This window comes from Cibotium barometz, chromosome 1 (assembly GCF_041138505.1).
Source record: "Cibotium barometz isolate CiBa-2024 chromosome 1, ASM4113850v1, whole genome shotgun sequence".
Classification (NCBI taxonomy): Eukaryota; Viridiplantae; Streptophyta; class Polypodiopsida; order Cyatheales; family Cibotiaceae; genus Cibotium; species Cibotium barometz.
The window spans coordinates 31343371-31357332 of record NC_141046.1 but is presented as its reverse complement, the minus strand read 5'-3'; the positions used below and the strand labels follow the sequence as shown (position 1 = coordinate 31357332).

Here is a 13962-nt window from a genome sequence, read left to right as displayed (position 1 = left end):
CAGGATGGGTTTGTGATTAGACCCAGCTACATGGATACTCATCTTTCTCATGGGGTACGGTGTGCTATTGGTCAGATGCGCAGATGCGCACATCCTCACACCAGCTAGAGATTGAGACTGGCAGATTCAGAGGAGTACCAGCTGAGGCCAGGATTTGTCAGCTGTGCCAGAAGGAGCCAGAGACAGAGTTACATTACATATGTCACTGTCCAGTATATTATGAGATACGAGGCCGTTTTCACTGCCTGTTTAGAGAGGGTTTCGGACCACTTTCTAGAGTCATGAGATACCAGGATCAGAGATGCCTCGGATTATACTTGCTGGAGCTTCGTAGACATAGAGAGGGTCTCTTGAGAGGGGATCAGAGAGGGAGAGACACCTACAGAGGCAGATTACAGACTTCTTTCGACTAGAGATTGAGCAGTCAGGCCAGCAGGCATTGCAGCTAGCCCCAGAGTATAGCCGCACTAGAGGTACATTGATTGATCGGGCTATAGAGCTGGAGCGGTCCACGCGCCCCAAGATGAGAGGCCCATCTCAACACCGGCGGAGACTACAATAGAGGATCAGGACCATACTAGCACGGCATGGGAGACGTCCAGTCAGAGTACTCACCATGGAGGACATTGAGGATATCCGCCATCTACCGATGAGAGACATCTTTGGATAGTGATGTGTATGATGCTTACCTTTGTTGCTGGAGTTTTCCTCCCAGATGTTATCCATTAGGAGCTCCTAGTACCGTACTTTTCCTCATAGTTGTTTCAATTTTAGTTAGTTGTTTAGTTGTTTTTAGCTTTTCTTACACAGACATTGTATCAGATCCACCAATTGTTGTAACCTTTTTGGTCTCATAGGTCATTTTGGCCTTCTAAAGACGTTAATATATCATTTCATCATCATCATTTCATTTCTCTCTCTCTCTCTCTCTCTCTCTCTCCCCCATTGGCGGAAGCGGGGGAGGCATTGTCTTGGAGAGACTACAACCAAATGTTGTGAAGCAAAGATTGATCAAGAATCAACTGGCTGATTACAGAGCTTGCAAGAAAAGATTTGGTAAAGCAAATGCATTGGCGGATCGGTTGACCACCGATGTGTGTGTGTGGTGGGAGGATTACGGAGCTGATGTTCTGGAGTTATAGGAGGTGGCTGTCACCAATTGGCCAACCATTTGGTCCATCTCCAGATTTTGTCTCGTTCACTTGAGGCCAGGCCGGTGTCTCATGTGAAGAGGCCAGTATTTTGCTGACATGGACGGGAGCCAGACTGGTGTCACCCGTGTGTTAGCAGGATGGTGTCGTATGGACGGGAGCCAGACTTGTGCCACCCGTGTATGACCTGGACTGTGTTCGACCCATGGGATTGTCACGCCATGGAAGAGCCAGTATTCGTGCCGTGTTTTGCCTATGGGACTGTCACACCATAGGGAGACTCGTGTCTGGAACTTTGTCTTACCTATGGGACTGTCACTCCATAGGAAGACTAGGTTTTTATGTTTTTTTATGTCGTGCCAGTTTTGTGCCGACAGATATTTTGTACTTGTTCCATGAACGGGAGATATGTCCATGTTACTATTTGCACATGCACACATGTTTGAAATTGTTTTCGCATGACTTGTATTTTTGTGTTTGCTTGCTTGACGTGTTACTTACTAAGCGGGGACGCTTGCTAGTGAGTCGTGAAGTCTGCTCTGTTTTCTGACGAGTTTTGGTGCATGTGAACAGGTGGTAAGTATATCGCACATGTTGTTTTAATATTTTATTTCTAACCTTTTGTTTTATAAGGTTAAGTGTTCACATTCATTTAAAAGTGGGCACCCCCTTTGGGCACCCACTTAGGGGCCAAGGTGGGGAGCCCCATTTAAGTGAGTGTGACATGTGAGAGCCTATGACCGTAGTAATCACAACCTTAGTCTGACTAAACTGCACTTAATGATGTTTAAGAGATAGACAAATATGTGTCAATGCAATGCAACTATATTAGATGAATGAATGCGGTTACAATGAGATCCAAATGGATCTATACTGCTGAATATGCTGCCTAGATGCTGAATATGCTGAATGAACTGCTGTCCTGATGATGAAACGCAGATGCTCTCCTGTTTCCTGGGAAGGAAAACGCTGAGGAGATAGATGCGTTTGCTGAATATGCTGGACTGAATGCTGTATGCTGATGCGTTGGCTGAATATGCTGCTCCCAAAGCTTCCTGGAGGAGATGCGTTGGAGCACACTGGGCTGAATGCTGCTAGGATGAGCTTGCTATGCTGAATGGAGAGGCGCCTGTATATATATGCAAGCATGCTGTTGGTCGGCCAGCATAAGTGCTGTCGGCCAGATGCCATGTCCACAACTGCTGTCGGCTGCCCCATAAATGCCGGTAAAATACCTATAAAATTGCATAAATGCCAGTAAAATACCTGATGACTCCTGATGATGCTAATGATGATGCCATGTCATTGTACACCTGACTGGTGTGCACGTGACATTCCCCGCTGCTAAACTGTTGCTGGGTGGTATACCTGGCAACCTTCGACTCCGTTGTGATCCTTCTCCTCCGAACCACTGCCCCCTTCTGTCTTCTGCTGCTGCCGGGACTGAGGTCGTCTGCAGGAGTGAAATCCTTCGAGCCAAGACTCTATGTATTGTGGGAACTGAATGGCAAATACCTGAGTCACCCCTGACTTGCCTGTGGAAACCTTTCACCTACCATCTCCGTCGTACCTGAAGCTCTGAACCTCCTGAGGCGATGTTGGAGCAAACTTCCGTCTTCTGTGGAAGAGAAACCCCCTGCTGCTGCCAGTTGAAGCCCAAAACTTATGTCCTCCTTTGATGATGGATGTCATTCTTCCCTGAGAGTTCATGGGCAACATGTATGCAAGACTGACTGCTAGGATATCTGTTATGCAAGCCATGTGCAACCCTATATGCTGTGCAAGAATGCAGATGGATGGGTTACTGATGCAAACCTAAGGGAAAATCCCTAAGGGTGGCTTGCAAAATTTTGAGAACTGGGTTTAACTGTGCGGAAGCGATAAAAATGATGTCTGATTGTATGACTGATGGAATGAACATGCTCTAAGGCTGGTTACCCTGTAACGCTCTGATACCAATGTGACATGTGAGAGCCTATGACCGTAGTAATCACAACCTTAGTCTGACTAAACTGCACTTAATGATGTTTAAGAGATAGACAAATATGTGTCAATGCAATGCAGCTATATTAGATGAATGAATGCGGTTACAATGAGATCCAAATGGATCTATACTGCTGAATATGCTGCCTATATGCTGAATATGCTGAATGAACTGCTGTCCTGATGATGAAACGCAGATGCTCTCCTGTTTCCTGGGAAGGAAAACGCTGAGGAGATAGATGCGTTTGCTGAATATGCTGGACTGAATGCTGTATGCTGATGCGTTGGCTGAATATGCTGCTCCCAAAGCTTCCTGGAGGAGATGCGTTGGAGCACACTGGGCTGAATGCTGCTAGGATGAGCTTGCTATGCTGAATGGAGAGGCGCCTGTATATATATGCAAGCATGCTGCTGGTCGGCCAGCATAAGTGCTGTCGGCCAGATGCCATGTCCACAACTGCTGTCGGCTGCCCCATAAATGCCAGTAAAATACCTATAAAATTGCATAAATGCCAGTAAAATACTTGATGACTCCTGATGATGCTAATGATGATGCCATGTCACTGTACACCTGACTGGTGTGCACGTGACAGTGAGTGTGGGGGTGGGCATGGTCACCTACCCACACTCCTCACCCACATGCAAGCGTGGAAATCACTAAGGTTGAACTCCACCTTAATTTTTATAAAAAAAGGCTTTCTCCTTCAAGCGTGGACATCACCCGCTTCCACCATCCTCGTGGAAATCAACTGCCGGCGACCATCCCTTTTGCGCATGCTTCTCTCTCAGGCGACTGTTTCCCCTGCACTACAGGCTGCAACCAAACACCTCCCCATGCTCCCAAGCGGCTGCTGAATTATATGTGCTACTGCTCCAAGGCGGGTGCCGACCGACTGCGTGACTCTCTCTCTCCTCAGGCGGCTGCAACCAGGCGTGTGCTGTCCCTCATAACAGACTGCGCTGCCTCCTCTTGCAGGCAGCTGTGCGTGTGTTTCCCTTCATAACTGGCTGCATATCTTTCTACAGGCGCCTATTGCATCTCCTCTCCTACAGGTGGGCTGCGCAGGTTGCAGCCAGACGTAGCTGAACTGCACAGGCTGCCCTCTCTGCGCCAGCTACCTCAGGCGCCTGTCTTCCAACAGGACGGCTCACCATCTATTGACAGCTACACATTCAAATTAGCCGGCTCCTGCACACAGCAGCCAAGCATCTTCTCTCTCGCCTGTGGGTACTCCTTCCCTCACAGCAGGCGGCTGTGGTCTTTGAAGTTGTACTTATCCTGGTGGCTGCACTAATTTCTCAACGAGGCGGCTGTGCCATCTCAACAAGGTTGCACATCTTCAAGTGGCAACAACTGGTGTTTCACTCAAGTAACTGTACACATGGGTATTGGACTTCCTCTATCTGCCATCCTCAAGTAAGTGAAATTTCAGATTTAAATAAAGTACTTTGTGTTAAATCTGCTAAGAGATTCTTTCCCCACGGTAACACCCGTTCGGTGCCGGGTTGTCCAAGCTCTATTGGAGAACCTCGGTCCAAAGGTGCTGAGATCGGGAGAGCCAGGTGTTAGTACGAGAGCGCCTGTTTGTGCGTGGTCTCGGAACACCAGTGAGGCGCTCTCCGCGGAGTCCAATGAAAGCACAGGACCGTAGAGACTGGACCACGCTAGTGGTCGTTCTGCTTCGAGTATCTACTTCGAACGTTGACTTCGAGCATATTTGTTTGGTACTGTTTTCATATGTACATGAACATCATCTGGTTCTTGGAACCCATGGAGCATTGTATTTATTAAATACTCCCAATAAATATATCATATATTGAGAGGGGGGTCGGCCCGTTCCGGCCCCAGTGCTGGTGTCCATTTTTCCATTTCATTTCATTTCAATTTCAAGTTGTATTAAGTTGTCCATTTCAAATTTGTGGTTTTAAAGTTGTGCTATTAAGCGTGTGGGTGTCCAACGGAGTCTTCCCACTTGACGGGATCGGTTTCATTGGTACCAGAGCACGGTTGTTTCTCTCTTTCTAGTGGGGAAACGAACCTGTGTACTGGACATCCCGCTTTTAGCAAACTTTAAACACAATGGACAGCCAAGGCAACCCTTTGGAAGTGCCGAATTCGAGGGGTCCATCTAGTGCCTCTTGTGGGTCTGATGCCCTGCGAGGAAGACACAAGCCCCTTGAAAGGGTTATTGATAGTGAATCAAAGGGTCAACTGTCTCCAGGAAAGACAGTTATGCTTGAACAAGAGCCTGATGCTATGAGGGCTGAAATGGAACATATGAGAAAACTTTTGCAAGCTCAAAAGAGTTAAAGTTTTTGCATGAAGATCCCCATGTGCAAAGTGCTATTGAAGCCAGGAAGGCTGATGCAATGGTAGATGTAACTTTTGAATCAATGGCTCATGAAGTGGGCAAGAAACCAAGGGAGTTGGCACTTGCCTACCTCCTCCGTAAAGGTGATATCAAAGAGGGGGATGACGGAGAGCTGAAATTCAAAAATCCACCACGTTTGAAGCATGGAGATCTCGCATCTCAAAGGCTGAAATCTTTTATGCAAAAGGAAGAGGTGACAGTAACCTCTCGACATGCATCTTCTCCAAAAGGCACAAAGCCTGACAGATATATGTATGCCAGTGCTCATGGAGGGCATGAAAGTCACATGCATGCAAGACATGTATCTCATGGTGACAGGTCTGCTTCTAGAAAATTTTTGCCTTCTGAGTTGTCTCATGAAGAGACATTGCCATATGCAGGTAAGTCACATGCATCCGAGTTTCGAGTTCGTGGAGCACATGCCACTGTGCCTCATGAAACCTCTATGACGGCCCATGGAGCCCATGCAGATAGGGCTGCCCCGTTGGACAAGGGGAAAAGAAAAAGAGAAGACCATGAGTCTTATGCCAGGAAGCTCAAAGAATTCAAAGCAGGTGACAAATCTGTTAAGTTTGATGTCTTTCATGGTGAACATGATGCTTCTAAAGTGTTAGCATTTGTGGCACAGTTCGACATTGCTTTTAGCGACGAGGACTTTATTGAAAAATCAAAAGTATGCCATGCTAGCATGTTTTTGAAAGGGACTGCTGCTCATTGGTGGATCACTGAAAAGATCACCAAGGATCCCATTTCCACTTGGAAGGAATTTAAAGACAGATTCTATGCTCAGTTTTTGCCACCAAATGCGGAGCAAACTCTCACTCAAAAGTGGGACAGGCTGGAACAAAGAGACAATGAAAGCCTGCAACAGTATGTTAACAAGTTCTGGAAAGTGTTGCTGGAAGTGACTCCCTTTATGCAAATCACTGAGGATGAAAGAAAGAGGAAGTTTCGTTCTGAACTGCAACCAGCACATCGTTTGGGCATTGAATTGCACCTAAAACATACGTTGCAACAGCTCATAGCTTCTGCTCTTGCTACGGAGCAATTGGTGCTCAAGATTAAGCAGGATCAAGTATGTTCCAAGGGGAAAGACGAGGCTGTCCCAAATCAGCAAAAGGGTGGACAGCCACCTAAAAAGAACTTCCGGGAGTCCTACAAGGGTGGTAAAGCTGAAAATAACACATCTAAAGATCAGGGCCCAAGAAAGAACAAATTCGGCTTAACCCCGGAGCAAAGAGAGCAATATGCCAAGGATGGAAAATGCTTTTCTTGTGGTAGCAAAGACAATGCCCAGATCGCAAACCAAAGCACGAGGACAAGCACACCAAAGCTAATGTACATGCAGTTCCTGATGTGCAAGGAAATACAGGTCATGATGCAAAAGAGCGAATGGTTTGCAAGGCTTGGGGGCAAATCAAGGATCAGTCCGCCTTATTCATGTTTGATGACTGTGCAACTGACAACTTCATCTCTATGCAAATGGCAGCTGCATTGGGTATTGAGGTTGAGAACATGGGACCTCAGATTGAAGCCGAAGCTGCATTTATTGGTAAAGAGGTGTAGGTTACCCCTTTGATAGGGAAGTTGCCATATCCAGGGCTACCTTGATAATGAGCATTTTCTAGTTGCTCCACTGAATGGATGTGATGTATTGTTGGGCAAGCCGTGGCATCATAGGCTTGAGCCCCGTAAAGACTACAAGTCTAATATGATTTCTTTTATGTATAAACGCCGCATGCATTTTATTGATGTTGGCAAAGAAGGGGATTCCATCCCACTTGTATCACACATCCAAATTAATAAAGCAATGAAAAAGAGTCTTTCAGCGTACTTGGTTTTTGTGCGTGATAGTCTTGTGCCAAATCATCAAAATGTGGATGCTATGTCTAATGATAGGCTGAATTTTCTTAATGCATTCAACGATTGTTTTGCTGACTCGTTGCCAGGTGAATTACCTCCCCAAAGGCCCGAAGATCACCGCATAGATCTTGTGCCAGGTAGTTCTCCACCCAACAAACCCGCATACCGAGTGAGTGTTGCACAACAAGAAGAAATCATGAAGCAGGTAAATAAGCTTTTAGAGAAAGGTTTGGTTCAGCCTAGTTCCTCACCTTACTGCTCTCCTGTGCTTCTTGTTCAAAAGAAGGACGGATCATTCCGTATGTGTGTGGACTATAGAGCTTTGAACAAGCTTACCATCAAGAACAGATTCCCAATTCCGTGAATTGATGATATCCTGGATAAGCTTGATGGCTCAGCTTGCTTTAGCAGACTTGATTTGAAGAGTGGTTATCACCAGATACGCGTGGTGCCACAAGATGTCCATAAGACTGCATTCAGGACAGCCTTCGGATTATATGAATTCTTGGTAATGCCTTTTGGTCTCACCAATGCTCCTGCTACTTTTAATCGAATGATGGATAGGATATTCCGACCCCATCGCAAGTTCAGAGGAGTCTTCTTTGATGATATCTTGGTTTTCTCCAAGAATGAGCAGGAACACAGAACTCATTTGGTCACAGTATTCGAAGAGTTGCGGAAGCACAAACTTTTCGTAAATGCCAAGAAAATTCAGTTTTTCCTTTCAGAGATTCATTATTTGGGTCATATTGTATCCAAAGATGGAGTTACAATGGATCCTACAAAGATAGAGACCATTCGGAATTGGCCCGAATTGCAAAACGTACATCAAGTACGTAGTTTTTTGGGATTATGTTCGTATTACAGGCGTTTCATAAGGCATTTTGCTATGATTGCCACTCCTCTACATGATCTCACGAAGAAGAAAACTGCTTTTGCCTATTGATGCCAAGTGGGTAAATGAGGATTATTTTGTTGATTACCCACAGTTGTTGTAGGCATATCTTGAGGCTTTTCAGTTGAGGACAACTCTTTAGAAGCCCGGGGGGATGTCACCAATTGGCTGACCATTTGGTCCATCTCCAGATTTTGTGTCTCGTTCACTTGAGGCCAGGCCGGTGTCTCATGTGAAGAGGCCAGTATTTTGCTGACATGGACGGGAGCCAGATTGGTGCCACCCGTGTGTTAGCAGGATGGTGTCGTATGGACGGGAGCCAGACTTGTGCCACCCGTGTATGACTTGGACTGTGTTCGACCCATGGGATTGTCACGCCATGGAAGAGCCAGTATTCGTGCCGTGTTTTGTCTATGGGAGTGTCACACCATAGGGAGACTCGTGCCTGGAACTGTGTCTTACCTATGGGACTGTCACTCCATAGGAAGACCAGGTTTTTATGTTTTTTATGTCGTGCCAATTTTGTGCCGACAGATATTTTGTACTTGTTCCATGAACGGGAGATATGTCCATGTTACTATTTGCACATGCACACATGTTTTGCATGTTTGAAACTGTTTTCGCATGACTTGTATTTTTGTGTTTGCCTGCTTGACGTGTTACTTACTGAGCGAGGACGCCTGCCAGTGAGTCGTGAAGTCTGCTCTGTTTTTTGACGAGTTTTGGTGCATGTGAACAGGTGGTAAGTATATCGCACATGTTGTTTTAATATTTTATTTCTAACCTTTTGTTTTATAAGGTTAAGTGTTCACATTTATTTAAAAGTGGGCACCCCCTTTGGGCACCCACTTAGGGGCCAAGGTGGGGAGCCCCATTTACGTGAGTGTGGGGGTGGGCATGGTCACCTACCCACACTCCTCACCCACATGCAAGCGTGGAAATCACTAAGGTTGAACTCCACCTTAATTTTTATAAAAAAAGGCTTTCTCCTTCAAGCGTGGACATCACCCGCTTCCACCATCCTCGTGGAAATCAACTACCGGCGACCATCCCTTTTGCGCATGCTTCTCTCTCAGGCGACTGTTTCCCCTGCACTACAGGCTGCAACCAAACACCTCCCCATGCTCCCAAGCGGCTGCTGAATTATATGTGCTACTGCTCCAAGGCGGGTGCTGACCGACTGCGTGACTCTCTCTCTTCTCAGGCGGCTGCAACCAGGCGTGTGCTGTCCCTCATAACAGACTGCGCTGCCTCCTCTTGCAGGCAGCTGTGCGTGTGTTTCCCTTCATAACTGGCTGCATATCTTTCTACAGGCGCCTATTGCATCTCCTCTCCTACAGGTGGGCTGCGCAGGTTGCAGCCATACGTAGCTGAACTGCAGAGGCTGCCCTCTGTGCCATCTCAACAAGGTTGCACATCTTCAAGTGGCAACAACTGGTGTTTCACTCAAGTAACTGTACACATGGGTATTGGACTTCCTCTATCTGCCATCCTCAAGTAAGTGAAATTTAAGATTTAAATAAAGTACTTTGTGTTAAATCTGCTAAGGGATTCTTTCCCCACGGTAACACCCGTTTGGTGCCGGGTTGTCCAAGCTCTATTGGAGAACCCCGGTCCAAAGGTGCTGAGATCGGGAGAGCCAGGCGTTAGTACGAGAGCGCCTGTTTGTGCATGGTCTCGGAACACCAGTGAGGCGCTCTCCGCGGAGTCCAGTGAAAGCACAGGACCGTAGAGACTGGACCACGCTAGTGGTCGTTCTGCTTCGAGTATCTACTTCGAACGTTGACTTCGAGCATATTTGTTTGGTACTGTTTTCATATGTACATGGACATCATCTGGTTCTTGGAACCCATGGAGCATTGTATTTATTAAATACTCCCAATAAATATATCATATATTGAGGGGGGGGGGTCGGCCCGTTCCGGCCCCAGTGCTGGTGTCCATTTTTCCATTTCATTTCATTTCAATTTCAAGTTGTATTAAGTTGTCTGGTTCAAATTTGTGGTTTTAAAGTTGTGCTATTAAGCGTGTGGGTGCCCAACGGAGTCTTCCCACTTGACGGGATCGGTTTCAGTGGCCATCAAGATCTTGAGCCAAGCTGTGAGTTCTTCTTGCCTAGAGTTGCTTTGGAGCTCTTTCAGTCACATTGCTTCAAAAAAGCGAAACCAACTTGGCATTGGAAAAACCGATGATTTGGTTTTTGGTAGTGCAAATTTGCGGCTTCTAGAGCACTTAGAGAATCGACAAGAATGGAAACATTGGTTAGAGGAGGATGAGAGTACTTCAGATGTAGAGGAGCAGTGTAGTGTACCCATGGACACATGTGCTAGTTCTAGCGGTGCAGGCTCTTTTCCTTTAGATGATTTACTAGATCTAGACCTTGGCATTGAGATCCCCCTCTAGTTTGTCTTGTTGTACGCATATGTAGAGCCTCATGATCTTGATGTATTTCATTGTACTACATAATGAGATCTCATTGAGCAAATAAATGTCCAGTTCTTTTAATGTTTTCTTGAATACTTTGTGTATGTTTAATTATGTGAGTCCTACGGCATACTAAAGTATTTGTTTTTCGTGCATTAAGTTGTACACGTCGTTTCCTGCCGTTTTCGTTTGCTTTAATTGGCCGGTCTCGTTTCCTCTACCTGGCCTGGTCCCGGTCCGTTTCCTGGTCCTGGTGACTATGACAACAGTATGGTGGTGTAGAAGGCCAGAGGCATAAGCAAGGCCTTGTGGTGGGATGAGGTTTGCTTCCACAACTATCCCTTGTGGTTGGACCAACTACTAAGAATCCATACACTTGTCTCCAGCAAGATATTGGATGTGACATAGACAAAGAGTGCTGCCAGATGGAAGCATGGCAGATTGGCTAGTGTAAGAATTGTTGGTATGTATCACCAATTTTCTTACACAAATTGATCTTGCAATGCACAACTTTGGAACAAAGAGGAGGATTCATGTTTGGGTGAAGTTGCACAAGGCAAAGGAATTATGCAAAGCATCAATGAATGGCTACAACTAAAGATCAATTAATTCTATTTGTACAATTGTGGAGGGATGCAAAAATGGATTGATAGGTATGAGCTTGCACAAAAAGAGAGAGATGTGGCTCAAGGAGACTTTCAAAGGAAGCACACGTATTGGCAGTACCTACACAATGTTTCTCTTCTTTGGACTAGTTGGCTGTGGGGTCCAGTAGGCTTAGTAGCTTTCTGTCGAGCACATCATTTATCAATGGATCCCATTGCAGCACTTAAGGCGTTCACCTTTGCCTACTAGTTTAGCATGAGTTCTGAGCAGTGCTTTTCTTTATATGCTTTTTTGTGGTAGGTTTAAATTAAATTACGAGTACTTTTACTGATTACAGAGGAACTCTATTTATTGTCCAGGTGGAATTTTCTCTTTACGTTTGATCTTCGGAGAACACTATCCTGAGAAGCCACCGAGGGTCAGATTTACCTCAGAGGTCTATCATCCTAATGGTGAGGTGGTTTAGATAACTTGTTCACCTTCTGTTAAGGTGCTTAATACTACGTTAAGTGACCCTTAACAAATTATCACCACAAAGCCTCAATATTATGTTAAGTCACCTTTTATCACCGCAGCAAGGCCTTAACACTCTGTTAAGTCACCTTTAATTACCAAGCTTTACATCCTAGTGGTGAGGTGGTTTAGATAACTTGTTCACCTTCCGTTAAGGTGCTTAATACTACGTTAAGTCACCCTTATTTATCACCACAAAGTGTCAATATTATGTTAAGTCACCTTTTATCACCGCAGTGAAGCCTTAACACTCTGTTAAGTCACCTTTAATTACCAAGCTTTACATTGTGCTTGCGTATTGGCAGTATACAGTGATGGTACCCTATGCATGGATATTATTCAGGATGCTTGGTCACCTTGTCATAATGTTTCAACTATTCTGACTTCCATTCAGGTTCCTTCCTTCACTTTGGAGCGTTGGTTTCTCTTGTCTTCTTCTTCTTCTCTCTCTCTCTCTCTATATATATATATATATATATAGATTTTTTGACCCTCTTTCAGCTCTAATTAAGGTTTAGTTTTGTGCAACCAGTCTCTTCTTACAGATCCGAATCCTGCCAGTCCAGCCAATCCAGATGCAGCCCATTTGTATCAGACTGATATCAAGTCGTACAATAGGTGCCTCCTTGGGTTACTTTGATTTCTAATGCTCTGTTGAATCAGAAGGGATCTGAATTATCTGCTGAACTTTCTTTGAAAGCTGTTTGTCATGAGTTGTCTCTTGGAGGTTTTAGCTTGTTGGCTGTGGTTTCTACAGGAAGGTAAGGCAGAGTGTGCGGAAGTCGTTGGAATCATGAAGTTGGGTTCCTGTGGGCAGCAACACATCAGATTGTCAGTTTTGGGGTAATGGATGCGCGCGCCTGCAAAACTTTATATGTAACTTGTACAGCTTGGATTATTCAAGTACAGAAAATTACAATGGGATCCTGAAGACTGGGATATTTGTGTGTGCTGAATATGATATGGAAGGACTTGGTGTCTGTTTAAACCAGTATGAAGTTTACCAGTAGACGTTTGTGGTGTCATATGTGGCTACTTTCTACCATTATCAAACTTCCTAGAGGTTGTGGTTTGGGTCTACCAAAAATTTGGTCTTTAGGATCTGTTGTGTGGGAACACCTGTTCAACGAATACAAAAGCATACTAGTGTGGGTACATGGCGTGCAATTTGCACAGGCTCCAGGTCCTTATCCATATCCATATCCAGTAACGACCATTAGCGTATGTGTGCGCCTGTGCACACAATTTGATCCTGACTGAGCAAGCTTTTTTGATAATCGAGTACCTGAGCAGAGCTCTCAAGTCCATGTTGATACATCTTGGCTACCAAGCATATCTGGCATCATAAGTAAATAAGAATCTCTCTCTCTCTCTCTCTCTCTCTCTCTCTCTCTCTCTCATGTCATAAAGGGTGTATATTCTATTTTTTTTGTGTATACCCTTGCCGACCTCCACCTCCAGCATCATTTCCCAGACGAAGGGATATGTTGCAAGGGCCCGCTCGTGCATGTGGTTAGGCCCATCCACAAGCTTTGCTGTAAGTCACTCAGTGTTTGGGGTTGATGTGCTACTACTACGGTACTAATAAACTTCGATTGAATTGGGGTCTCTTAAATTCTTTGTGCAAGACACAAATTTAGGGTTTTTGTGTAAAGACATTTTAAACTCAAAGTCTTATGGTTTGTAACATGACAAATCCAATAACCATTATGCATCCCATCTTGTGCATGGTGCCTGTATGTATGCCTTCAATCCAAAACTTTGTAGGTAAATCTTTTGCATTTGGAGCCCATTTCCCTTGCAGCTGGGCTAATCTGTATTTTTACGATGTATGATTTGGAGTTTCAATGCTGAAGCCTTGTTTGAGAAGAACAAGCACTATGTTTATTTAATGAAATGCAGAAGGTTTTGTCAAAGAGATTTGCTTCATAAATATGTAAGTAGTGTAGTGGTTCCGTAAATACGTGAGTCTAGTTGGAAAAATGAAATTCTACTACCTCCATCCTAATTGTGTCTGAACTATTAATTCTTGCAAGTGAACTTTTTCCTACTCCGTTGCCGGTGTGTTTCTTCATTATTTTATCTTAAGTAGTCAGCCAAATACAATGTTTCTAGTTTCAACGTGCTCATTCATGCATGAATTAAAGAACTGTTT

The 13962-nt window shown here is 44.9% G+C and overlaps 1 protein-coding gene across 1 annotated transcript in view; it reads left to right on the top strand.

Moving 5' to 3' along the window:
- Nucleotides 1-12878, top strand: part of LOC147641869 (ubiquitin-conjugating enzyme E2 2-like) — a 36367-nt gene extending 23489 nt beyond the window's left edge. Inside the window, exons 3-6 of the mRNA XM_086800501.1 lie at nucleotides 11654-11746; nucleotides 12113-12201; nucleotides 12340-12425; nucleotides 12565-12878. Of these exons, the coding sequence (XP_086656627.1) occupies nucleotides 11654-11746; nucleotides 12113-12201; nucleotides 12340-12425; nucleotides 12565-12604 (308 nt within the window). The 3' untranslated portion in view covers nucleotides 12605-12878. The remainder of the gene's footprint in view (nucleotides 1-11653; nucleotides 11747-12112; nucleotides 12202-12339; nucleotides 12426-12564) is intronic.
- Nucleotides 12879-13962: the final 1084 nt, after the last annotated feature.